Genomic DNA, 24,876 nt, shown 5'->3' with positions numbered 1-24,876 from the left:
ATTAAGCGTCCAATTAGTCCGCGTTTATTCTCGCATTTATTTTAATTTCTTTGTGCGCCGGCGCGCGCGCATTTGAAAGTGCGAACAGCAAACAAATTATGCGTAATTAAATTCGCTTGTTTTGTGTGATTATTGCATGCAATAATCATATAGTACTGGTAGTTTAAAGTTAAAAACTTAAGTTGGGTTAATGCCTATTCGCCATTTTGAGGATATGCAAGCAAACATAAACACCTTTTGTGCATTTCTCGGTTGTTAGTCACAGCGATTAATCCGAACAATTACGATTTAATTGATTATTATCAATACAAGGCGCAAACACCTGCGGAATACATTGAACCTGAACGCAAACTTTCAATTCAAGTTCTTGGCCATTGATTTATGCATAAAACATCCAAAAATGAAATTAAAATGGTTTTTTTGTTGTGATTGAGCAAAATTACACACTTTAATCCTACTGTAACTAGCAATTGATGTGGTTAAAAGTACTTAACCGGTGAAAGTTTTCACTAAACACAGTTTTTTAAGGTTATATTTTATATTCATACATTCGGAGCTATAAATGTAATAAATTTATTATAAAAATATATTTACATGTTCATACAACGAAGTAACAAGATTTTTCTTATATGTTAGGTAATAATTAACTCTCAAATCAAAAAATGATCGCATTTTCTCTTTTTGAGAGGTTTAAGTTATAGGTTAAAGCTGGCGTCTTCTACAAGTGATGCGAAATGCAGTTGCATCGTCCAACCATAAGGCCACTCGATGTTTTAGGAGGGTGCAAGCGGTTTTTTTGTTTGATTTAATCGCAAACTGAATTAAAATCAGTGATGATGACCGTGGTGATCATGATGATGGTGCTCATGATGCTCGTGATGATCGTGGTGATCATGGTGGCCGTGTCCGTGATCCTCCTTCTTGTGATCTTTGTGGTGGATGATTTTGTAGATTGTGTGCGTGTGTTTTATCGTCTTGATGTGGTGTGGAACGTGGATGATTACTTTATGATGTCTAAAACATACAATATTAAATTAATCAAATATATAAGTAATATGCAAGTGTAACATGTTATTTGGGTTGCCTATACTTGTAATCACAACTAAATTTGGCAACGTCGCATAATTTTCATAACCGTTGTAACGACAGTTATTCTGCTGTTAGTAGTGATGCTGCATAAACTAATAAGTGTGTGTTTTGAGTGAAACTTACTTCTTTCCTCCTGCTTCCGCATTAAATACCACAACACTGAGGATAACCAGGGCAACAATCAACTGAAATCAGACAGAATCACACGTATAAATATTTTTGGTTATATTTATGTGTTGTTTTGAGTTGTTTTGTTTTAATTGTTTGTATTTACCAAAGTTTTCGACTGCATTATGCGTGATTTGTAGAAACGGTGGCAGGTAGACAAAAGTCTCTTTGGCAAGCTGAGCTTGTTGTGTGTCTACCACGGTCGCGCATTTCGTTTATATAGCGATTTGCAGAAAAGCGCCGAATTGGTCGCCACACCACTTTCGTTTGTTTCGAGCGTTTTAACAACCAGCATGTGCATGCGCTGCTACTACCACCGCACATCGCTGCTCTTACTCCGTATGCGGCAGAAAGAAATTGAAATCGAGTGAAATTTTCTTTGAGCTATTACAACACGTGCGAGATATTGCGATGGCTTTTGTGCGATTGTTTCTCGCTAACAAGACTTCAAACTAGTTATATTGATAGACTTCAAACGTAATTCTTAAATGTTGAGATTTATATTTTTAGAAAACCTTTTAGGGTTATTTTGCGTGGAAGATTTTAGGGTTATACCTAGTGTGATTTGGGTTGCATATCTGTTTAATCCCAGTAGTAAAATTTGACAACGTGGCCTGATTTTCTAAAATTATGCAAATATTCAGGTTAATCTTTCATAACTTATTGAATTCTATTCAAAGAATCACCTACTGTGAGCTTACGATGCACAAAATTGCAACAACTTATTCAATTCGCTTCAATACGAAAAATTTCGAAATGAAATCACATTGTGTAATGCGTAATATTGAGCAAAACCTAAAAGTTAAATCATTAATAATATCGGCAGTAATGATAATTACAGCTGTTTGCAAATGTTGATTTGATTTCACTGCTTGCAACCTGCATTACAATTCCATTACAATTTCTTCACGGCGGCGCACAAAACAAGCAACAAAACCTGCGAGATAAAAGCGGATGTGGTGAATTATATTTATTTCTAGTTTACATTCAATGCATAATATTAATGACAGATTTATATGTATATGTATATACTGCGTATTTGAATCAAATCCAACTTTAAAGTAAACTGCATTTCCAAGAAGTTGTCGTTGTGAATGGACAAATTGATATTCCAATTCAGCCGGTGCTGTGGTTGACTGAAGTAAATTGAAACAAATTGTTTCCGATAATTTAAAGTGCAGCACAAATGCACACACACACACAGTGATATGAATTATGAGTTTCTTTTCCGGTTTGGTGATTGCGCTATTGCGCATTTCCACATTACGTCTTCATCTGCATCATATACGTAAATGAAAGTAATTTTATATTCTAGAAACCAATACTTTAGTTGTTTTTATGTACATTAATTATTAGTTTTGCATTTTTTAATTTACACTTTGGTGTGTGTTGTTAATTAATAAGTGTTGATTGTTTGGCGAAGTAGGTAAAAAGAAATGTTTGTTACTTTTGTTTTGTGAAGCAGAATAATTAGTAATGCAGTCGTTAAAACATTTGAAAACTAAAGAACAACTAAATTAAATAGTTATTAATCGTTCGTGGCAATTGTTTTCGTGTTTTTCTGTTTGTTACTTACGTAATTCTGCGGCAAGAGAGCGTAAAATTTGAGTTAATATTCATTAGAATAGTTTCATTTATTTTATTTGCCACAATTCGACATTTACATGGTGTCGGTAAAGTAGGGAGCATTTGATATCATTCACAAAAGTTAAATTTTGAGGTTACATTAATACACTTATATTATGTCGTGCAGTTGGGTTTAATATCCGCATAGAATTAGAGGTTTTTTATTGTAAAAATCAATAAATCACTCTTGCATCAATCATTGCTTAAGATTTTTGACAGGTAAGACTTCATTAATCTAGTTTTAAGAGGGTACTTATGTATTAATGTTGATTATACTCGTAAATGAAGTTGTAAATGGGAGTGAATTGAAAGTAACAGATTGTGAACTTTCGTACAAAAGTCGAAACCGCAGAGACAAATATTTAGACATCAATTTTCGGCTTCACTTCTTCAACACTTCCACATTCAATTCGTCTTCGAGTTGAATTCTCGTACTCACTGTTGTTACTCGACGTTTATATAAATGGTTCTTTAATTCGTTTTGAATCTCAATGCTTTCTTTGCTTTCCGTTTCAATTATTTCTACATTTGTCTATCTACTGTAAAATAATTGTTGACGGTTGAGGAATGCGTTCGGAACAGAAAAAGATGCATTTGTTTTGGTTGTTTTAAGGTAAATTTCAGTGTCAAACCACAATTATTTTATAACCTAAAAAAATACAAACAAAGTCTTAAATGCGTCTTAAATGCGTATTGGCCTAGATGTTTTTATAAGTTAACCTATAAAACAAAAGACCAAGATTAAATTTGTATTTATCGTTGATATATTTGCGGAGTTTAAGAGTGTTTAACTCTAGTTTTTATAATTATTCGGAAGTTATTATTACCGGATGGTAAATTGCATCTTCCTTACATTAAATTAACACGCAATTTATTATTAAATCGATTGTTGTAATATAAATCATGAAGGAATGAAAAAATTGTTAGCATGTGTTCAGAATATAACAAAGTGAGTCATAATGAATAATAATGAAAGTTTACACTTGCACGAGTATAAATTAGACATGCATAGTTTTTATTTGTTTATAAATATAAACTATACATAAATTCATATATAATTTGCGTAAATGTTATATAAACTCACTTTTTTATAAATTTTGATCAATGTTTTAAGTTATATAAAAGCTTCAATGAAAATATTAGGAATTTGATCAATTACGCCATCTATATTCAAAAAGTTAAAGATTATATATTGAATTCCTCTATTCTTTGACTTGCGGTACAACATATAACATTTCAACATCGTTGAGATTATATTTGATGACTACATTTCATACTACCTTTTGCTCGCATTTACATCCCCGTAGTTTTTGGTAAAAATGTAACTAATTTTTAGTTTCTTGTTTGATTCGGATTTGAGACTAGTTCAACAAATCATAAATAAATAAAATCTGCCCAGCCTATTCTTAGTTATTAATACTGAAACTAACGCAACTTTGAGAAACATACGAGTACAAAATTTGAAATTATTTGTCTGAATTAAAAATACGTGATTAATTTATAGTATTATTTTATTTAAGGATAACTTTTAATTGGGTGATACAGTCTATTATTCCATCGTGACATTAATTATTTACTATTAAATGATATAAACTAAATTGCAACATTGTTCCGTTTCTTCCTGCACTACAATAATAAATAAGTTATTAAATATTTACAGTTTGCAATAATTAAATAAAACAACTATAATTATGAGTCGCTAATACTCGTCCGCCGCTCTTTCTCTTTTGTTAAAAATTATTAAAACGTATAATTAGCAGTCTTTCGTCAAGTCTTTACATTACAATTAATAATCATCAGTCTTTCAATTAGTGTATATGTGTCTATGGAGGTATAATAGAGTGCACAACTTCCTATAATTTCTACAATTAAATAATTGTTTTTTTTTCTTGTTTAAAATACAATGTCACCAGAGTTTCTACGGATTCTGCTTTTGTTGAATTTGTTGCTGGATCTGTTGCAATTGCTGCTGTTGGAGTTGTTGCATTTGTTGTTGTGGCTGTTGCGCCTGCTGCTGTTGTGAGGAAGGAAACGCAGCATTTTCAATGGGTTCCATATCTTGCGATACTGGACATAAACAGGGCACAAGTTGCACGTTGTGTATTCCTGGCGCAGGGGAGAATTGTGCTTGTAGGGGGACTTGAATTGGTATGGAGGGAATCGGTTGTAGTGGTTGCATTGGTACTCCGTTGTTGTCAACATACTGCGGTTGGTGTTGCACCACGCGCTGGTAATATGCAAGGGTTGGTGGGTAGGGCTGAGGTAGTTGTGTTTGTTGTTGTTGTGGAGGCGGATGTTGCGATTTAACCCTGAAAAGTAAATGTTTTATATTATTTTCGGTTTTATTTTATTGAGAATAGGCAACCCATTATACAACTAGTTGAAGCGCATGCGTGTTTAACTGTTTAATTGGGTTATCTTACTATTTTTAAGTTATTTATTACTTATTTCAATATATTTAGAAGATATTAATATCGAAAATTTTGGTTAGTTACAACATTTATAACTTTAGAACGGTTGGACAGATTTTTTTGTTTTATGACTTGTTGGATTCGTCTCCGCTCTAAATACCGGAATCAATATTAAATTATCAAAAAATATAATTTAAATAGTGTTAAATGAATGATGAAAATTGGTATAGAGATTCAATCATAATTTTAGATAAATAATTGAATCTGAGATGGCGCTAAACTGCATTATTAGCATTTCTAATTTTCTTTAAAATAAATAAGAAAGCATAAACTTAATTAAATTTTTACTGAAAACTACAGTGAAGAACTTACATGCAAAAGCTAGTTTATCATAATTGCCATTTGCCTTTTACTTTTCGGTTGCAAAAAGTAATAACTGTTAAGTTATTAAAAATAAAGAAACAGTTATTTGTTTAAAATAGTAAAATACTTACGGTTGTGGCGATCCCCAACTTAGAAAGAACGCTGATGTAGATGTCGCGCATGCTACCACCAAAACTATTGCCTGAAATTTAGTTATGCACAAAGTATAAATAAAATTTTTAATTTAATTTTAATTTTTCATCGCAAATTATTTACTTTAAGTAAAAATACTTACGCATAATTCAATTTTAATCGACATTGTGGTATATTTCTATAAATTCACACTTTTAAAAAATTAACCCTTTACACTTTTTCTCTATTAAATTCAAATTTGAATGTTGTCTACGAAGACTAAAACTTAAAACATCGAATGCCGATGCCAACGCATCGAAAACCGTTTTTATATGGTTTTTTTTCCTCGCGCGTTCCACCACTCTGCGCCCGACGCTGGCCATTGGCCCTTTTCGAAGATCCCTCGCATCCCCATCATACCAGTTACCAGTTTTCTACGCGGTAATAATCAAGCGGAGTTAACTGTAACTGTACTTTTTTATTTCCAAACTTTTTCTTGTCTTGTCCCATCCACTGCCTTACTAACGAACTGCGTCCAGTGACCAGTGAGTCAGTGGTGCGCGGTAATCCACTTTATTCCTAGACAAATGAATCCCAAGCGTTCCGGTAATCGAAAACGAGATGAATGAATCGCCGAACAAAAGCCGGGCGCAATTAGAACCTGCGCTTGTAATTAAAAAGTAAAAACTCGACGTTAATTAATCATCCGCATGTTATCGACTCTGTCAAATTTCATCGCGCTGATGATGTGGTGACGATGTTTCATTAAGTAACATGTCTTACGCGTGATTTATTTTGTTGCGATAGGAAATCTTGTTACACTTGGTTTATTGTGTGTTGAGTTGTCAACAAGTCAAACCTGAAACAATCTTCACTTCTTGCATGCCGTGCGTGATTATGCTGAATCACCGCTGATGAATTTAAATGTTTACATAAGCTTGTATCATCACCAAACACGCAGGGCAATCGAAAATTAAAATTACTCGACATATTTTGTACAGTTATACAGATATTGAACATACAGATGCAGGCAACCCATTATACACCTTCAGAAAACTAACGTCAAACTGCAAACACTGTTTTTGTCATTCACAAGTGAAAACAAGCAAAAATTACAACAAATTGTTATAAAAATACAAAATTTCATTGTTAAGGTTGTGAGTAACATTGTTTTTAATCTATTTATCAACTTTATGTTACAGGCACTTGTAATTCAACCGAATTCAAATTCAAATTCGGTCTGGTTACTACAATAATGCGTGAAATGATCAAGATGGAGATCGATAACGGTGATAACATTGGCATCGGCGCTTTGAAGAGTTTTTCGAGACGTTAGACGAACCGTGGAATATTTCAATCGGTCAGCGTGCTAGCAGGTCAGCGGACGAGATAAAATGCAAGGTACGATGCACATGATTTACATAATTACTAGGAGTGCGCCAGGCGATGCGCTGAGTAATTTCCAACTCTTGAGCTTGAGGTTTTCGATCGGCGTGTAATAACGCGCAGCATAACGTACTTCACGTGAAATCGAACGCTCTTAGACAGAAATCGAGCGTAATTATGCTAAAGTACCCTTAATTCGGGCGCAAGCTTTATAATCATGTACAGTCAAAGCCGATATTGAAAATTATTCAAGAAATTAGACAATGAGAACGTTTTTAGTACAAAATAATTATATTTTTGAGTAGGTTGAGTAGGATAGGAATATAGGTTAGTTTTGCATGATTGTCAGCCATTTTTAAAAAGTGTTTTTATGTTAAAATTGAAGTTATTCCAAGATTTCGGCCCTTTAAATGCCTTGAGGGTATACTGACCCTTTCCTAGTCCAAGTTTTTTTTTACTTGATTTTTTCGAGTGTTCCACTTGTCCGTTAGACGCAGCGCGCCGCATGAAAATTACTTCCCAATCCTATTATCATTCCATTCCATCGGCGCGGTTCCGCATTTGTACCTTCGGAGGCGCGCATCTTTGGCCCTTCTCACGTCTGCGACGCTGGTGCTTCGTGTACGTCGAACTACTTTTTTCTCGCAGCTAGTTATCTGAATGAACATTAAAATATATACGTGGTGGCTTGGCGGCGACAGCGGGCAATAAAACGCATCCACTCTGAAAGGAATTAAAAATAAACGAATACGCAGAGTTGCGTGAAGAGGACGAAGTAAAATAAAATAAAACACACTCTATGCGTGCGTTTCGTGCCCGAACTAGTTTCATAGATTCATTGGTTGGTTTTGTTTTGTTTTCGAATGTAAATAGGAATAACTAGAACGTGGCAGCTAAAGAAGTGAGGAATTTCGGCCATCGTGACCAATTCTTGAAACTTACACTTTGTATTTAAATCCAGATCAGTGTGTGGTAATCAATAACACAAGTTGTTTCCTTCTCAGAATAATTTAACAAGATTATTTCTAAGAAAACTCAGAAGAAAATATAAATTTACAAACAATTATTTATGTTTATTTGCTACAAAACTCACAATATAACTTAAAAGCTAGTTTTTCCTTCTTCGGCGTTTATTGATTGACTAAGACACTCGAGCATCAATCGTAATTGAATCGCCGCCCGCCGTCGAAGCGAAAGCCGTACGCGGCGGCGTTCTTGGCATCCACCAGCGCCGGATTGCGATGCTTGTAGAAGCTGCCGTGTGAGTGCGCCGCCCGCGACGAGCCGGTGCCCTCGCCGCGCGGATAGAACGCCTCGAAGGTACCCTCCGGCGGCAGCACGTCGCCGACGCCCTTATCGTTCGGATCGTAAGCGCACACGGCCACAAACACCATCCACAACGCCATGAAAAACGCGATTTTCATCGTAAACTAACTCGTTTCTGTAAAACTAGAAGTCTTATGCGTAATTTGAATGCAAGTCTGCGTCTGAGTCTGGTGTCGACGGTCGACTAAACGCGTCGCGAAACGCGAACACTTTCTCTTGGCACACGCCGCACGCGCCGAGAAGGTTAACAACTTAAATTTACTTTATACAAGGTGCAGCACACTTTGCTAATCATCCGCGTCGATTTCGACACTTTTCTTCTTCTTGCCACCCTTGGTACCCACAAATAACCCTTTACTACGACTGATCTTTTTCTTCTTCAACTCCTTTTTCTTTTCGTTGTGTTTGATTTTCTTCTTTGCGTATAACTCGGGGTCTGTGACTGCTAGTTGCGTGCGATTTCGCTTTCTTTCCGCGCGTCTTATTGTCAACTGACCTTCGATAGTTGCCAATAGCCTTGTATATTCATCTTTACCAATTTTACTTTTGACTATCGCTGATACTTCTTGACTTAATTGTATTAATTCTTCAGTGCTTTTTTCTTTAGTGACTATTTCACGCACTAAAGGCGCTAATAGATGATGTATAATCGGGCGTAGGATATTAATATCGATGACTGTCAACAGCGCGGCGATAAATTTGAATAATTCCGTCCTGAGTGCAGTCGAAGTCGTATTCTCAACAACTTCCATGTTAATAATGCGTCGGACTCGTTTGACCAGCCACAATAAATTGACGCGCTTGGTAACATCAGCGTCGTCTTCATTCTCCAGCTCTTGGTCGTCCTCTTGTGTTTGCTTCTTATTTATGGGCACGTTCTGTAGCACCCGCGCGATGACGATTAGATTCTTGATTACCTGTTCGGCTAAATCTGTTTTTGTGCAGCCAGGAACCAACTGCGCGCTCAAATCCAAAGTGAGGGATTTTATCGAATCGTTTGGATTCGTATATAGGTAACCCTCATCTTCTTTGTTGTTTAGTAATAATTTCGATAGTTTAGGAATGTCAATTGCAGCAAGCACGTATCCTAGGAATTGCGCGGCTCCAAGTCGTACCCAGTCGTGGTCATGTGAAAGTAATCCTTGGGCGCGTACTGCTAAATTCTCTACGTCGTTGGTTTGTTTTAAAACGTTTGGTACTTGCGCGCATAGTTTTTGTAGCATCTGCAGCACTTGATAAAGATGATGGTCTTTATTTCGCTCCTTGATGTATCCCTCTTCTTCTTCGATTTGTGCGCGTACAAACTTGCCAGGTTCGTCTTCGTTATTCCTAGCGAATTGTTTGAGTACTTCTGGTATGAGTTTCGGTATGCGTGATTCAAAGTTTACTTTTTCTACGTTGATAAGTAAACCGCACATTTGGGCAGCGAGCATTTTGTGTTGGACTTTTCTGTCTTTAAACCATAGAATCAACATGTCGAAAAGTGGATCGCGATCGGGTTTTTCTAGGCGTTGTAATAGTGTTGTTATGCACTTGGCGGCCATTTTGCGGCATTCCGGCACGTCATCGTTGACCAAACGTGTACCAATTGATACGAAGAAAGTTCCGCTGAAGTTCTTTAGAATTTTCTGGAAGTAAATATCATACATTAATAAACAATACAAAAATATAATTTTCTATAATAACTTACAATTGGAAATGAATTAATTAAAATCAGCACCATATCCAGCGCTGATTCGCGTCCAGTTTGCAACTCGTAACTCATCTGCCCCAAATAGAAGCTCACGTATCTTTCTAATTTCTTCCCCAAAGGATAATCCATAATATAATGATGATAAACAATGCGGCATTGTTGGCGAACATGCGGCAGATCTGAAGTTATACTCAGCTCGGCTACTTTCATGATGATTTCCGGTAGCTCAGGCACAATTAACTTGCGCGCTATAATCGCTTTCAGAAGGCCGAAAGCTGTTGCTTGACGTTCGTGATTGTACAAATCTTGCTCGACGTATAACAGCAGAACTTTTAATTGCTCTGTTTGTATCACATGGTATTTTACATCCCTTACTAACACAGCCATTGTCTATAATCAACAAAACATTAAAAACATTAAAATCAAATATGAAAATGTAAAAATTAAAATTTACCTTGAAAGAAGCCATAACTAAATCAAAGTTGTCGCCCTTCTTGAGTCCTGCAGAAGCATATTTGTGTAAAATGGCAAACAAAGACTTGGTGATGTCCTTGATGTCTGATTTTAAAGATGGTAGCTCGTATTTTAACATCCATTCCATACATTGGAGTGAAATTGTGTTCAACTTTAACACGAAAAGAATTAAAATTAACTTATTAACTCTTAGTTTTAGTAAATTTCTTTGTATTTACCTTGACATGTGGTGTGTTGATACAATTCTTTAAAATACTAACAAACGGATCCATATATCCTGAATAATCACCATCTTTGAGTTTATCTCGCTTGAGCAATATATTGCACAATTTCAACCCGAACTCCACCAATAAATGTGCGTTTGCTGTTTGGGAGTTTTTAACTTTGCATACTCTCACCCCCGACTTGCCAACAGGTGCTTTTGGTATAATATAACAATCAGGCTTCTGCCTCGCCAATTTTTCCGATTCTTTCGCTGTCAATTCTGGTTTCTCTTGAAATAATAAATCCGGAATACTCTGCGATGCTGTACCATACGCAAACTTCAGTATTATTTCCACATCTAAGAATTGATTATCCACTAATCCAAGCGCAATTTGTTTCAAGCACTCTTCAGCTTTGTTTACAACCTTAAACGAATGAGACGTGCCTAAAATCTTTTTAATCGGCAGTAACATATCCATGATACATTTTTCCGTAATAAACTGCGCTAGAATCTGAAGTGTGTCGTAACTTTTCGGAGACGACGCCTCCACAGTCTTGCTGGTAATCTTTCCAACCTCTCGTTCATCTGCTAACGCTCCAAACAAATCCTGCATGCAGAAATCTATCACAGTCAATAGGACAGCATCAATATGTCCGGGTTCGTAATGTGTTTTCAATGTGTTTAAAATTGCATGTACAGTAAATACCAGAACATGCATTTGAAAGCCTTTGTATTGTAAACCAGCCATTTCGCCAAGGATAATTCCTAAATAATCTGGTCCTAGTGTCAGGCAGATTTTCTGTAGGGTTTCGCGTGCTGTGCGTCGCACGCTTTCTAGTTTCGTCCGTAGGAACGTGCATATCTTCATGATCACGCCTGGCAAGTTGCGGTCCAGAAGGTATTTCGGTAAACGCTGGAGAAGTTTCACCACAGCGAGCGTGATGGGAATGCGGACGAGGTCCTCATCTTCGCGCTCTTCACGCGTGGCGCGTTTGTGGTTGAGTTTATGGGTGTTCTCGTGTGTGGTTTTCATCGCTAGGGCACGATTGAGTTGTGGTAACAGGGCACACTGTAATTATACATTCCAGAATTAATTTCAGTAAGTAATTTTGTGAATTCAACTTACCTTGATGATTTTATGACGCGTTTCGCTGCTGATTTGCACATAACTGTGATTTTGTCATAAGGTTTGACTTTTCGGGAGTTTCTTCTTCTTCATCTTCTAAATCATCTTCTTTTTCTTCAATCTCGTCTTTATCTTCATCATTTTCATCATCGTCATCATCATCTTCTTCAGTATTCACAGGTTTAACTTGAATTTCTTCAACTGGTTCTTTCAAATCTTCGATATCATCATCAAGACCTTTTCTCAAATCGAAGTGATAAGCATCCAAAATACACACAACAATTTTCACCAGTTGTTTTTGATTTGGTACGTCGTGCATCAATTTACTTAGATATAGCTTCAATAATGCTTCAAAATGATGCCATGGCATTAATTTCGCGCAAGTTGCAATCACATCACAAGCGCTATCTATCAATGTATGTTTACTAGTGAACTGATCATTACACAAATAATGTGTGGCCAACGGTAATAAATACTGTGTTAGTGTTCTGATATTAGGAGCAAATTCTTCTTTGCTAAACACTTCTTTCACCTTCAACAAAGCACGTCCCTGCCTATGTAGTTGGAGATGCACCAAGTTCTCAAAGAAGTCTACTTCAGGATCTGCTTTATTCGTCAACTTGTTTAAATCTTTGAGTACAACATGTGTATCAGCACATTCTCTAGCTAAATGCCCCAGTAAGGTAATACAATCGTTACGAATAGCGGTTTTACATCCACTTTTGATCATCGGAAGTAAAGTCTGGTCAAGAATATAGTCTTTATGTTGTTGATTTTGATAATGATTTAATACCAACGCCGGTGTGATTGTTTTCAAACAATCAACTGCACATTCCCGCAGAGACAAATCTTTTTCTACTGATAACGTATAGAAAGAATTGTAAATTAAAAGAATGGATAACTCCAAAGTGAGTTTGTTTTCTTTAAAGAGTGTCTCGATTTTTCTAAACGCTGATATCCTGCGGTCAAAGTCGGGTTGATCTATCCACCTTGCATTGCAAGCGTTTAATTCAGTCATTAATTCGGTAATCAGTGAATATTCCGAGTTATCAACCGAAATGTCAGTTAAAATCTCACAGAGTATCTTCCTGCATGACATTTCTTTCACATATCCAAACAGAGGAGATAAATGTTTCAAATGCTTCTTGGGATCTTTAACGTTATGTAATAGATTCTTAATTGTAGTTAGGAGTTGTGTGAGTTCTTCTTCCTTGGCACCCAGACGAGTTTTCTTTGAAACAATCGGTATTATTAAGTCTAAAGTAGAATCACTTATATCCGCCTCCCAAACTAATTCAGAAATCCTTGATAGGATAATCAAATCACGTTTGGTGATAGTTTTCTTCTTCTTTATAAGTTTTTCTTTCATTTTAAGAAGAATGTGTGGTACATGCGGTAATAAAATGCAACTTCCATAGTTTAGATTGTTTTCGGGTACTTTCAATCGTTGTAAAATACTTGCTTCAATCGGAAGGACATTTTCAACTGGTATCATCATTTCACCATCGTCTAGAGTCAATCTGAGCATGTTTTCTATCATTTCCATTATAAAGTTATTCACTGATAGATGTACTTTCGGATTCATTAGTAATTTTATCAAATGTGCAAGTGGATAACTCTGAATATCATCTTTTCGATGTTTAACTAATAATTGATAATATCTTGGATTTGATGCCCAGAATCCCAATAATTTTAACAAAGTCGTCGGACTGTGTATACCTTCGAATTCAAGTTTAGTGATGTATGGCCACACAAAAACTTCGAATACTGCATCGATTTGTTCTGCATCCCATGCATATTCAAACCTGGACGAAAACTGTTCAATTAATTTTATTGAAGATGTTCGCAGAGTTCTCAAAATACTATAATATCCAGCATGGATTTCGGGTTGTTTCACAAAAGCGCCTTTCAAGGTTGCTCCAATGCATAAAATAATTTTCAAAACAAAGTGTAATATTTGATCGTTCATTAAATTGCCGAAGTTTTCGAATACAACTTGCAGTAAATTCTCTGTGCTCAACAATCGCTTCGGAGGAATAAAATTTTCCAGGTCAATATTATCGCTTACACTCGATATTAATGTGAGGATATCTTCCTCTGAGTTGTAATATTTATCGTAGAACTTGAACGCCATTTTGATGAAGAGCAACATTTCACTTTCCATGCATCCACTGAGGAATCGAAATATCATGTTGCGTCTCTGTTGCCCGCCAGCTTTGCCACCAGTTCTCATCACCATTTTACTGTAAACTATCTTCAACACCAGCGGAATGAGATCCTCACGATGCGGTGGTTGAATATGTTCTGAACTTTTATCCAGTTTGAATTGAACAAGTTCGTTTTTTAGCTGTTTCTCATCGATTAAGTTATAGAGATGTGTAGAGTACGGCGTAACGTTTTTATTTTTATATGTCATCAAACAGTCTAAGACTGCTTTCTGTACTTCTGCGTTCTTGTGTGCCAAAAACTCGAAATATAATTTGTACAATTCGGGTTCCCTCACCATCGACTTGGGACTCTTTACTTTCGCAAATACCTGAAGATGATGTAGCAGTAACTTGAGCACAGCTTTTCCGCCATATTTTGGCACTGGTTTCTTTAGTTCTTTCTTAATACGTTCCAATTCCAGTTCTTCTTCAGTTTTCTCTACATCTTCATCCATTGTGACTTCCATATCTTCTTCAGTTGCTTGTTTGATATTCAAAACAAATGCAACATCACTATTTGTCCTCATGTATTCCTCGTTAACGAACGAAAGAAACAAATTGACCACGTCTCGATTTCTAGCTTCCGCAACATGCGCAAAGGAAGTCATTGCTTTCCAAACTAAGATTCGATAGTTCAAAAAGTCGGTTTTATCATCAATCAAACGACTTCTATCAATTAAATCATAAACAAACTCATAATCATCCAGTTTATTATCGGTAAACACATTATTTTGTACAACAACCGGTGTCTGGCGTACGTTTTTAGCAGCGGTTTGTAATTCTTCAACGTAAACCTTCCAAAACGCATCAATTTCCATTCCATTCGCTTGTGAAGCAATTATAGCAACAACAGGATCCCAAAGTAGTTTAAAGTTCATGTATAATACACCACATAAATATCGCAGAGGCAAATCAAGAAAATCTGTATCCTTCGCAAGTTGCATTTGTGGTTTGTCAAAGTTAAACTTTTCTAAACACTGCAACTGATCTCTGTAGGTATCCACCTGTGCATTTGTCGATTCGACTTTGTAACACAACGAAAACACATTCCAACTGTGTTCTTGTGTTTTGTGTGATACAGATGATTCAAACAAAGTGTAAATATGCGTTGTGTGAAGTCTCAACTTATGATACGGTGAATTGAAGTTGTATTTTAAAGTTGAGTGCAGTTGTTTGAGCGTTTCTTCGTTTAGAATCTCATTGGGTTGTGAACATTTTAAACTTGTAAATGTAAAGAACAAATCTAAGCATTTCAAAGACCACAAGTGCTGATAATTTGTAGATAAATCCAGTAAAGAGTTCATTAAACTTTTTGATAAGTTCCGGGCTTCAGTCACGTCTAACTCTTGAGATATGTGAACGTGTATTTCAAGATTTACAATCAAGAGTAATAAATATTTGTCCAGTGAATTTGTTTCTTTAACTTTGACAATTTCTTCAATAAGTTTCTCTATATTTTTGTAAATAACTTCTTGTACTGTTTTATTAGTGTTTATGCCTTTCAAATGTGGAATAATCAGTAGTCTACTGATTGCTTCTTCAAGACTATCACACTCAACAGTAATAAATTTCATTAGATATTTAGTTATCTGTTCATTCTTGTTACAATCAATTGTATAAGGCAACCATGCAATTAAATCAGCATTTGATTCGCTGGCAAAGCACATTGGCGCTTTGTGCAGTAATAATTTTGATATTAAAGTCAAAAATTTCTCATCGACTTTTATGGTATCCCCTTCAGCAGTTATTGTTTGACCGAAATATCTCAAAAAAGTCGGTAGTATAGAAGTTTTAAATAGCGGATAGTCAAATGTATTCTCAACGAAGTACAAAAGAACCTGTTGTTCTTTATGAATGAGAATTTTCTGTACTAATGAGCTTGCTTGAGCTTGAGTCAAATTTATTGCGTGTGATTGTAGCAATACAATTGCAATTTGTACGACAGTAAGAGTAACATCTGTCGGTAAATTAGTCGTAACAAGTTTTTGGATCTCTTGAACAACACTTGCTGTTGAATTGTTCAAAAATTTACCGGATTTATACTCTAAAGATTGCCCCAATAGTGTTAATTGCAATTTTAAAGTTTTCTCAACGTGCTCGTCTTGTAGATCTTTTTTAATTTGTTTGTTTATACTTGCAAGTAATGTTGTATAAAGTAGATCTCCTTGTTGAGGGTTGATTGTTGTGGTAATATGTTCAATCACTTTTTCTAGCACTTGATATAACTCTTCTTGGTGAGAATTCTTTTCTTGGAGTGAATCTATTAAGATTGGCAGGACTGTTGTTGAAGAACTGTGAAAGTGCCCGGTTATTCCCTTGAGGATTTCGTATATTAAGCGGCCACAACCCGATATACCCTAAATATAATAAAATAATGTTAGTAAATAATCATGAAACCATATTCAGAAGTTTCAACTTACATTATTGTATTGTTTGACATTTTTAAGTATCATAAAAAGAAAACTCTTGAAATCTTTGACTTTCCTAGCCACAAATGCAAAACTCTCAGCAGCAAAGTTGTTGATGTAGCCATGATATTCTTCTCCAAGAAGAGGCAATAAGTGTTTAAATACTGCACCAATATCAGCAATCATTGGCCTCCAAAGAAATTTAAATAAATAAGCCAGACAGTGGAATGTCCACTCCAATACTTCTGAATTATTTGTGTGTAGTATGCTAACAAATACTTCAAAAAAGTCATGATAGAAAGGATAGAAGTCTTGTCTCAAGTCTTTTGCTAAAGCAACCACCAAACTAGAAACAAATGACAATTATTAGTTTAATAGTTATTTTAATATTTGGTTGTAAATGTCATACTCAAGTAAAGGCTGTAGTGCAAGTTCATTTTTCAGTAGTAAATGTTTCACTAGCACAGTTTTGATGTTCTCCTTGTTGAAAATCAACTGTGGTAGTGTGACAACATTGAAAGCATGAATGTCTTTCTTGAAATTGTCATAGAACTCTGTGAGATTGAGCACATTCCATTTATTGATAGTCTGATGAAAGATGCATTCATCCTCTTCCAGTTGTGTTTCATATTCATGTGCAACTTTGTGGAATATGTCCACATCTATGTTGTTGATTCTCTCCGCAAAGGGAATAAACTAGAAACAAATAAGTGATGTAATTAATATTTTTGGGTCGTGAAATTCAAAAAAATTGAATACCTTAAAAGTGTTTTCACTTTTGTGTCGTGCCGATTTGTTTTTCATCGTGAACAAACTTAATTTCACATTAAAAGTTGAGTTTAGAAATCGTGTGGTGAACACACGTGTATTTGTTTTGAATGGTGAGGTTATTCGACTACGTACTGAAGAGTGTTCACTAGATGTCGCTAGGTGTATGATATTTGAAGTAAAATTGCTGGCAATGAACTTGTAGTCTTTTGACCAGTTTTTGTTTATAAACAGTTCTTTTTATCGCGTTGAACATACGATAACCAACTAGATTGCCATGTTTTTATTGACAATGCCTATCACTAGTATATTTCTTTCAACTATATTTAACAATTACATTATTTCCAAGTTATATAAATACATGAATTTATTATTTTAATATTACCGTGTGAACACGGAAATATAAAATATACTAAAATAATTTGATCGCCAACGGTCGATATCTTATTATTTTCAATAATAATTAAAATTAACTCGCAACAAAATTTTTCTTGTGAAAATTACTTTTGATATGAGCATCTGTTCAAAAGCTGTTGAGTCGAGTTATTTTAGCGTAAAGAGTGATTCTAACATGAAATCTTCGTTCCGACGGAACGCTGATGTTGTTTAACATGAAATGTTTGTTCCGACGGAACGCAGCATTCCAACAATGTAAAACTTGGTGTAGCCAATATTCTATTTCCACTTTATTTCAATACTATTTGCTTGGATTTGCAGTGATTGATTGGTTGATAAGGAAAATTAATATTTAAATCATTTATAACACGAGCATGCCCTGTAGGTTTTCATATTAGCAGAAATTTGACATGGATAATAATTTTGTTCAAAGACTTTGTGTTCTCCTTTATATCTCGACAGTTTGTTAGATCTAATTTACTCTTTGGCATAAATTTGAAGACTTTAAAGAGTATAAGCTGCACAAAATATAAATAAATAATTATTGTTACAGAATTCAGCCATATTAAAAAATACGAAACATTCACGGAATAACATAATTACAATTTAAAATTATAGGCAATTTTATTTGTGTAAATTACACTATGTCAATATTATTGTTACAATTTATTTGCATTACTTTAGTTGTTGTGATCGTAGTAGTGCCGTAGATTGCAGTAGATTTTCGACTGCGGGGTGCGGGTAGCGGGCAGCCTTATCACCGGTTGTATTTGTTAGGTTTTTATCTTATTCAGCGGATTGTGGACAGTTGCGAGCCGGTTGACAGCTGATCTGCATGCGTATTTTACATACAATTCACGTTTCTTGTGATTTTAATTCCATAACCACGAGTTGGAGACTTGCTCATTTTTGTTCTTTTTGAAATTGTGAAATTTTTTTGTTGATTATTGCTTCTCTGTGGAAGCTTGGGAAAACCGATTTTTAGCACACATTTTGCGATTAATAAAAATTGTACAGCACTACTTTAATAATTAATGTAAAATCGTGCAATTTTTCATTAATTATAATAATCTAAATTCTGGCACTCCTACCTGTATCATTCAGAGATGGTACTAGCATGAACTAAACATCATAAAATAGAATTGTATTCTTTATTTCTATATTTATCGACAAACGTTGGCATTTGGCATAAGAATTGTATTTGTTTTGAACACAATTTACTTTCTTATCGCTTCCGCCGCGTTGAATGTAACGCATGATATTCCCAAGTGCCGGCGCTGAAATCCTCTCACGCCGAATGCAGCAGTTTCTAGTTTTGTTTAGATCGCAGATATCGTGTCTATTGCAATTCGCGCACAAGGTCGCGTGGTATCGACGCGCCGGCTTTGCGCATCTCTTGCTTTCTTATCGTAAACTATCGCGTCGTAGCTTGCTCGGCTACGGCATGCACTATCCGCGGGTTGCGCCCAGTTGCGTGCCGGTCACTGGGTGGTTGAGACGTATTTCTCGCGTCGCGTATCGTTTGTTCGGACCTCTGTTTTCTAAATTTACATTATATTTAATTAGCAAACCACTATTTAATTATAGCTACTAAAGTTATGTTATTTAATATGTGCGTGTTTATTGTCCATAAATACCGGTTAAGTAAGTGTATTAGCAACTCACAAGGTGTAGAGTTGCTAAGTGAATCGGATACATGTCGCCCCCGTGTTGATTTATTCAGCATTAGAACCCATCGTGGAGTATATAAGTAAACAGCACAGATTGTTTGTTTAGTTCGACGTGTAATTATAATATTGTCATATTGTATGAAATGTTTTTGTTTCAACTTATGTTTTTTTTATTCTATTTATTTGCAGTGCCTTGCAATCCGATTAGCTTCTACATTGGTAAGTTTACAATTAAATTATAGTTTCTTTTTAATATATGCGTCGAATATTAGTTTGTATGTATGTAGTTTTGTTATCATGCTTCACCGCGTATTGCAAAGACACAAGATAGCCGCATAACCTGCTGATACAACTCAGAATTAACTGTTTAGTATTTTTTTGCTCACAATAGAGGAATAGTTGGGCTCTTTTCAAACTTTACGGTGGAAAACAGGCCATATCTTGGGAACCCTATGTTATATTTTAGTGTTTTTATTATATGATAGGGCAAGAGTGCATTTTTAGATGCAGCCCTAAAACCCGCGGGATTTGGTCATATCTGTCTCAAAATGGCCTCCCAAGTTTGCCCTTTTCTTGCATTTTTAAAACACGCGGTGGAAAACAGGCCACATCTCGGAAACCCTTTGTGATATTTTAGGGTTTTCTTTATTTTATGATAGGGCATGAGTGCATTTTAAGATGCATCTCTCAAACCCCGCGAAATTTGGTCGTAACAGCCTCAAAATGGCCGACAAAGTTGGCCCTTTATTGCATTTTTCAAAACACGCGCTGGAAAACAGGCCATATCTCGGGAACCCTTTGTTAGATTTTAGTGTTATCTTTATTTCATGATAAGGCATTAGTGCATTTTTAAAATGCACTTCTCAAACCCCGCAAAATTTGGTTGTAACTGCCTCAAAATGGGCGGGAAAGTTTGCCCTTTTCTTGCATTTTTCCAAACACGTGGTGGAAAACAGGCCATATCTCGGGAACCCTTTGTTATATTTTAGTGTTTTCTTTATTTTATGATAGGGCATGAGTGCATTTTTAAGATGCACCTCTCCAACCCCGCGAAATTCGGCCGTAACTGCCTTAAAATGGCCGAGAAAATTTGCCCTTTTCTTGCATTTTTTAAAACACGAGATGGAAAACAGACTATATCTTGGGAACCCTATGCTATATGTTAGTGTTTTTATTATATGATAGGGCAAGAGTGCATTTTAAGATGCAGCCCTAAAACCCCGCGGGATTCGGTCATATCTGCCTCAAAATGGCCGACAAAGTTTGCCCTTTTTTTTTTGCATTTTTCAAAACACGCGATGGAAAACAGGCCATATCTCGGGAACTCTTTGTTATATTTTAGTGTTTTTTTAATTTTATGATAGGGCATGAGTGCATTTTAAAGATGCACCTCTCAAACCCCCGCGAAATTCGGTCGTAACTGCCTCAAAATGGCCGCCAAAATTTACTTTTTTGTTGCATTTTTCAAAACATGCGGGAGAAAACAGGCCATATCTCGAAAACCTTAAATGATTTTTTTAAATTTGTTTGAAATTTTTAGTATTTTCATTGTCGAGAAAGAGTTGTTGTTTTAAATAATGTTTCGAAATTTGTTATATAATTATTTATTTCAATTTTGCAAGGTAAAGTGTTACAATTATAACACCGTAACACTGAAATGGAAATAAATATAATAGAGTAAGAGCCCGGGCGGCCAGACTTTCATCATTTTAGGAAAGATGAAATTTTGTCTATGTGTGTCTCCAATACAGATAAGAACGATCCCCAATTATGAAACCTGGATCGTGGTTCCTTTGGCAGTTAACAGCCAACAAAGATGTACAAATGATGACCTCAAATTCGTTATTTTAGCAAACTCCTTTTTTACATATTTTGTTCGTAATATTCTTACAACATGCGCTGCTCATTGCCAGACACCTGGTATGGTTCCAACCCTAGCCAGACACCCCTAAATTATAATATTTTTTTAATTTTTTTACTTTTGTTATATTAGGAAAGCCGAATACACTAATGTGTCTGCATAATTGCAGAGAGCTATGAAACTGTGTATCTTTTTACGCCAGACAGTGTGGTCGGTTCTGTCATCTTGCCAGACGCATTGAGAGTGTATAAAAGTTGCAATAGTTAAATTGTTTAAACATGAAATTTTCAGAGAATAGTAATTTTATTTTAACAAATATTTAATAATAATCATCACTGTCGTCGATATCTTTGCGATTCGTTCCTTTCTATCTCCTTTATAGAGCAAGAGCCCGTGACGGCCAGACGACTAGTCATTTTAGAAAAGATGAAATTTTGCCTATGTGTGTCTCCAACGCAGGTAAGAACAATTCCTAATTATGAAACCTGGATCGTGGTTCCTTTGGCAGTTAACAGCCAATAAAGATGTATAAATGATGACCTAAGTTTCGTTATTTTAGCAAACTCCATTTTTGCATATTTTATTCGTAACATTATTATAACATGCGCTGCTCATTGTCAGACACCTGGTATGGTTCCAACTGGTATCGTCATATTAGGAAATATTATAATAATATAGTATTTTCTTAGTCGCCAGACAGTTTGGTGGGTTCTATCATCCTGCCAGACGCATTGAAAGTGTATAATAGTTTGTTAAATTTTAATTTTTAAACAATTGCCCTTTTCTGTTCGAAGGACTAATTTTTGATGGTTTTAAGGATTTTACACCTGAGTCTGACATCGTAGAAGGACCATTCTTACATGAGTTTGTAAGTAATTAATTTCTTTATCATTTTCCTAAATATCTTTTATGATTATCGTACAAATTGACCCCCAAAAATTGCATTTTTATGTTCGAAGGACTAATTTTTGCTTGTTATAGGGATTTTGCACCTGAGTCTGACATCGCAGAAAGACCATTCTGGTATCAGATTGTAAGTAATTAGTTCCAGTATCATTTTCCTAAATAACTTTTATGATTATCGTACAAATTAACCCCCAAAATTGCATTTTTATGTTCGAAGGACTAATTTTTGCTTGTTTTAAGGATTTTGCACCTGAGTCTGACATCGCAGAAAGACTATTCTTGCATCAAATTGTAAGTAATTAATTCCTTTATCATTTTCCTAAATAACTTTTATGATTATCGTACAAATTGACCCCCAAAATTGCATTTTTATGTTCGAAGGACTAATTTTTGCTTGTTTTAGGGATTTTGCACTTGAGTCTGACTTCGAAGGAGGACCATTTTTGCATCAGATTGTAAGTATTAAATTTCTTTATCACTTTCCCTAATAACCCTTGTGATTATCTCACAAATTGACCCCCAAAATTGCATTTTTATGTTCGAAGGACTAATTTTTGATGGTTTTAGGGAGTTTGCATCTGAGTCTGACATCGTAGAAGGACCATTTTAGCATCAGATTGTAAGTATTAAATTTCTTTATCATTTTCCCTAATAACTTTTGTGATTATCTCACAAATTGACCCCCAAAATTGCATTTTTATGTTCGAAGGACTAATTTTTGATGGTTTTAGGGATTTTGCACCTGAGTCTGACATCGTAGAGAGTCTGACATCGTAGAAGGACCATTTTGCATCAGATTGTAAGTATTAAATTTCTTTATCATTTTCCTAATAACCTTTTGTGATTATCTCACAAATTGACCCCCAAAATTGCATTTTTATGTTCGAAGGACTAATTTTGATGGTTTTAGGAGTTTGCATCTGAGTCTCGACATCGTAGAAGGACCATTTTTGCATCAGATTGTGAAGTATTAAATTTCTTTATCATTTTCCCTAACTTAACTTTTGTGATTATCTCTCACAAATTGACCCCAAAATTGCATTTTATGTTTCGAAGGACTAATTTTTGATGGTTTTGAGGATTTTGCACCCTGACTCTAACATCGTAAAGGACCATTCTTGCGTCAGATTGTTGTATAAATTTCATTATCTTGAATAAATGTTGTGATTATTACACGCAAATTGACTCCCAAAATGTATGCCTGTGTGTTTTCTTTGTATAAGGAAGAAATATTTTAAAGTTTTTTCGAATTATAATTATTTCTGTTATTTCTACCTGATCACATATTCATATTTAACGATCCCTCAAACTATTTATTTTTGAAAAGGGTGCATTGCTAGTGCCATCTATCAATTAGAAACTTCTAGCAACAGAAAGTTTTGAGCTTCGGTCAATTTTTGATGGTTTTAAGGATTTTACACCTGAGTCTGACATCGTAGAAGGACCATTCTTACATGAGTTTGTAAGTAATTAATTTCTTTATCATTTTCCTAAATATCTTTTATGATTATCGTACAAATTGACCCCCAAAAATTGCATTTTTATGTTCGAAGGACTAATTTTTGCTTGTTATAGGGATTTTGCACCTGAGTCTGACATCGCAGAAAGACCATTCTGGTATCAGATTGTAAGTAATTAGTTCCAGTATCATTTTCCTAAATAACTTTTATGATTATCGTACAAATTAACCCCCAAAATTGCATTTTTATGTTCGAAGGACTAATTTTTGCTTGTTTTAAGGATTTTGCACCTGAGTCTGACATCGCAGAAAGACTATTCTTGCATCAGATTGTAGTAATTAATTCCTTTATCATTTTCCTAAATAACTTTATGATTATCAAAATCCCCAAAATTGCATTTCTTTTATGTTCGAAGGACTAATTTTTGCTTGTTTTGTGGGATTTTGCACTTGAGTCTGACTTGTAGGGAGGACCATTTTTGCATCAGATTGTAAGTATTAAATTTCTTTTATCACTTTCCTAATAACCCTTGTGATTATTTCACAAATTGACCCCAAAATTGCATTTTTATGTTCGAGACCAATTTTTGATGGTTTTAGGGAGTTGCATCTGAACTGACATCGTAGCGAATCCATTTTAGCATCAGATTGTAAGTATTAAATTTCTTTTATCATTTTCCCTAATAACTTTTGTGATTATCTTTACAAATTGACCCCCAAAATTGCATTTTTTATGTTCGAAGGACTAATTTTGATGGTTTTAGGATTTTGCACCTGAGTCTGACATCAGTAGAAGGACCATTTTTGCATCAGATTGTAAGTATTAACTTTTTATCACTTTCCCTAATAACCCTCGTGATTATCTCACAAATTGACCCCAAAAATTCGTATTTATACCAGCGACCAAATTTTTGATGGTTTTAGGAGTTTGCATCTGAGTCTGACATCGTAGTTTAATCATTTTAGCATCAGATTGTAGTATTAAATTTCTTTATCATTTTCCTAATAACTTTTGTGATTATCTCACAAATTGACCCCTCAAAATTGCATTTTTATGTTCGAAGGACTAATTTTGATGGTTTTAGGGATTTTGCACCCGACTCTAACATCGTAAAAGGACCATTCTTGCATCAGATTGTTAGTAATAAATTTATTATCTTGAATAAATGTTGTGATTATTACAATACGTAACTTAACCAAAA

The 24,876-nt window shown here is 35.1% G+C and overlaps 4 protein-coding genes and 2 long non-coding RNA genes across 12 annotated transcripts; 2 read left to right on the top strand and 4 right to left on the bottom strand.

Annotated features, from left to right (window-relative positions):
* Positions 1-549: 549 nt before the first annotated feature.
* On the bottom strand, positions 550-1,504 carry LOC135802140 (zinc transporter zipt-7.2-like). The gene is made up of 3 exons (XM_065315666.1): positions 1,364-1,504; positions 1,213-1,274; positions 550-1,014 (listed from the first exon to the last, which is right to left on the bottom strand). Exons 1-3 carry the CDS (start codon positions 1,379-1,381, stop codon positions 828-830), a joined length of 267 nt encoding a protein of 88 aa, XP_065171738.1. The 5' UTR covers positions 1,382-1,504; the 3' UTR covers positions 550-827.
* On the top strand, positions 1,151-22,972 carry LOC135802143 (uncharacterized). 7 transcript variants are annotated; one of them, XR_010550514.1, is made up of 9 exons: positions 1,151-1,296; positions 6,992-7,190; positions 19,638-19,667; positions 22,104-22,177; positions 22,291-22,342; positions 22,456-22,506; positions 22,619-22,670; positions 22,783-22,834; positions 22,947-22,972. It is a non-coding gene; the product is annotated as an uncharacterized lncRNA (long non-coding RNA). The 7 variants fall into 7 exon arrangements; XR_010550513.1 differs by lacking the exon at positions 1,151-1,296 and adding an exon at positions 6,880-6,943; XR_010550516.1 differs by lacking the exons at positions 1,151-1,296; positions 6,992-7,190 and adding exons at positions 19,114-19,562; positions 21,692-21,768 and having other exon boundaries at positions 22,127-22,177.
* On the bottom strand, positions 4,424-6,327 carry LOC135802139 (uncharacterized). The gene is made up of 3 exons (XM_065315665.1): positions 5,953-6,327; positions 5,789-5,859; positions 4,424-5,192 (listed from the first exon to the last, which is right to left on the bottom strand). Exons 1-3 carry the CDS (start codon positions 5,974-5,976, stop codon positions 4,802-4,804), a joined length of 486 nt encoding a protein of 161 aa, XP_065171737.1. The 5' UTR covers positions 5,977-6,327; the 3' UTR covers positions 4,424-4,801.
* LOC135802141 (uncharacterized) lies at positions 8,224-8,599 on the bottom strand. The gene has a single exon (XM_065315667.1). It carries the CDS (start codon positions 8,597-8,599, stop codon positions 8,333-8,335), a length of 267 nt encoding a protein of 88 aa, XP_065171739.1. The 3' UTR covers positions 8,224-8,332.
* Positions 8,788-17,504, bottom strand: LOC135802142 (small subunit processome component 20 homolog). The gene is given in 9 exon segments (XM_065315668.1): positions 8,788-10,129; positions 10,192-10,584; positions 10,649-10,819; positions 10,887-11,942; positions 12,017-12,067; positions 12,070-16,563; positions 16,627-16,960; positions 17,024-17,310; positions 17,374-17,504. Coding segments are annotated over 9 exon segments (8,172 nt in total). The 5' UTR covers positions 17,419-17,504; the 3' UTR covers position 8,788.
* Positions 22,973-23,607: 635 nt separating the features above from the next.
* On the top strand, positions 23,608-24,007 carry LOC135802275 (uncharacterized). The gene is made up of 3 exons (XR_010550532.1): positions 23,608-23,677; positions 23,791-23,842; positions 23,956-24,007. It is a non-coding gene; the product is annotated as an uncharacterized lncRNA (long non-coding RNA).
* Positions 24,008-24,876: the final 869 nt, after the last annotated feature.

The sequence above is a fragment of the Atheta coriaria genome, unplaced genomic scaffold (genome assembly GCF_025399875.1).
Source record: "Atheta coriaria isolate IRGN ID8LTWV9N9 unplaced genomic scaffold, Caltech_Dcor_3.1 hic_scaffold_16_pilon, whole genome shotgun sequence".
Classification (NCBI taxonomy): Eukaryota; Metazoa; Arthropoda; class Insecta; order Coleoptera; family Staphylinidae; genus Dalotia; species Dalotia coriaria.
The sequence above is the reverse complement of the archived record's forward strand: the minus strand, read 5'-3'. Positions and strand labels throughout refer to the sequence as shown.

What these genes read in the sequence shown, in the direction of transcription:
- LOC135802140 (XM_065315666.1), bottom strand. An exon ending in GCGGAAGCAGGAGGAAAGAA is followed by an intron (nt 1,015 to 1,212) that starts GTAAGTTTCACT and finishes TGTATGTTTTAG; the next exon opens with ACATCATAAAGTAATCATCC.
- LOC135802139 (XM_065315665.1), bottom strand. Translation starts at nt 5,976, where the DNA reads ATGTCGATTAAAATTGAATTATGC. An exon ending in CGATTAAAATTGAATTATGC is followed by an intron (nt 5,860 to 5,952) that starts GTAAGTATTTTT and finishes ACTAAATTTCAG; the next exon opens with GCAATAGTTTTGGTGGTAGC. An exon ending in AGTTGGGGATCGCCACAACC is followed by an intron (nt 5,193 to 5,788) that starts GTAAGTATTTTA and finishes TTTACTTTTCAG; the next exon opens with GGTTAAATCGCAACATCCGC.
- LOC135802141 (XM_065315667.1), bottom strand. Translation starts at nt 8,599, where the DNA reads ATGAAAATCGCGTTTTTCATGGCGTTGTGGATGGTGTTTGTGGCCGTG.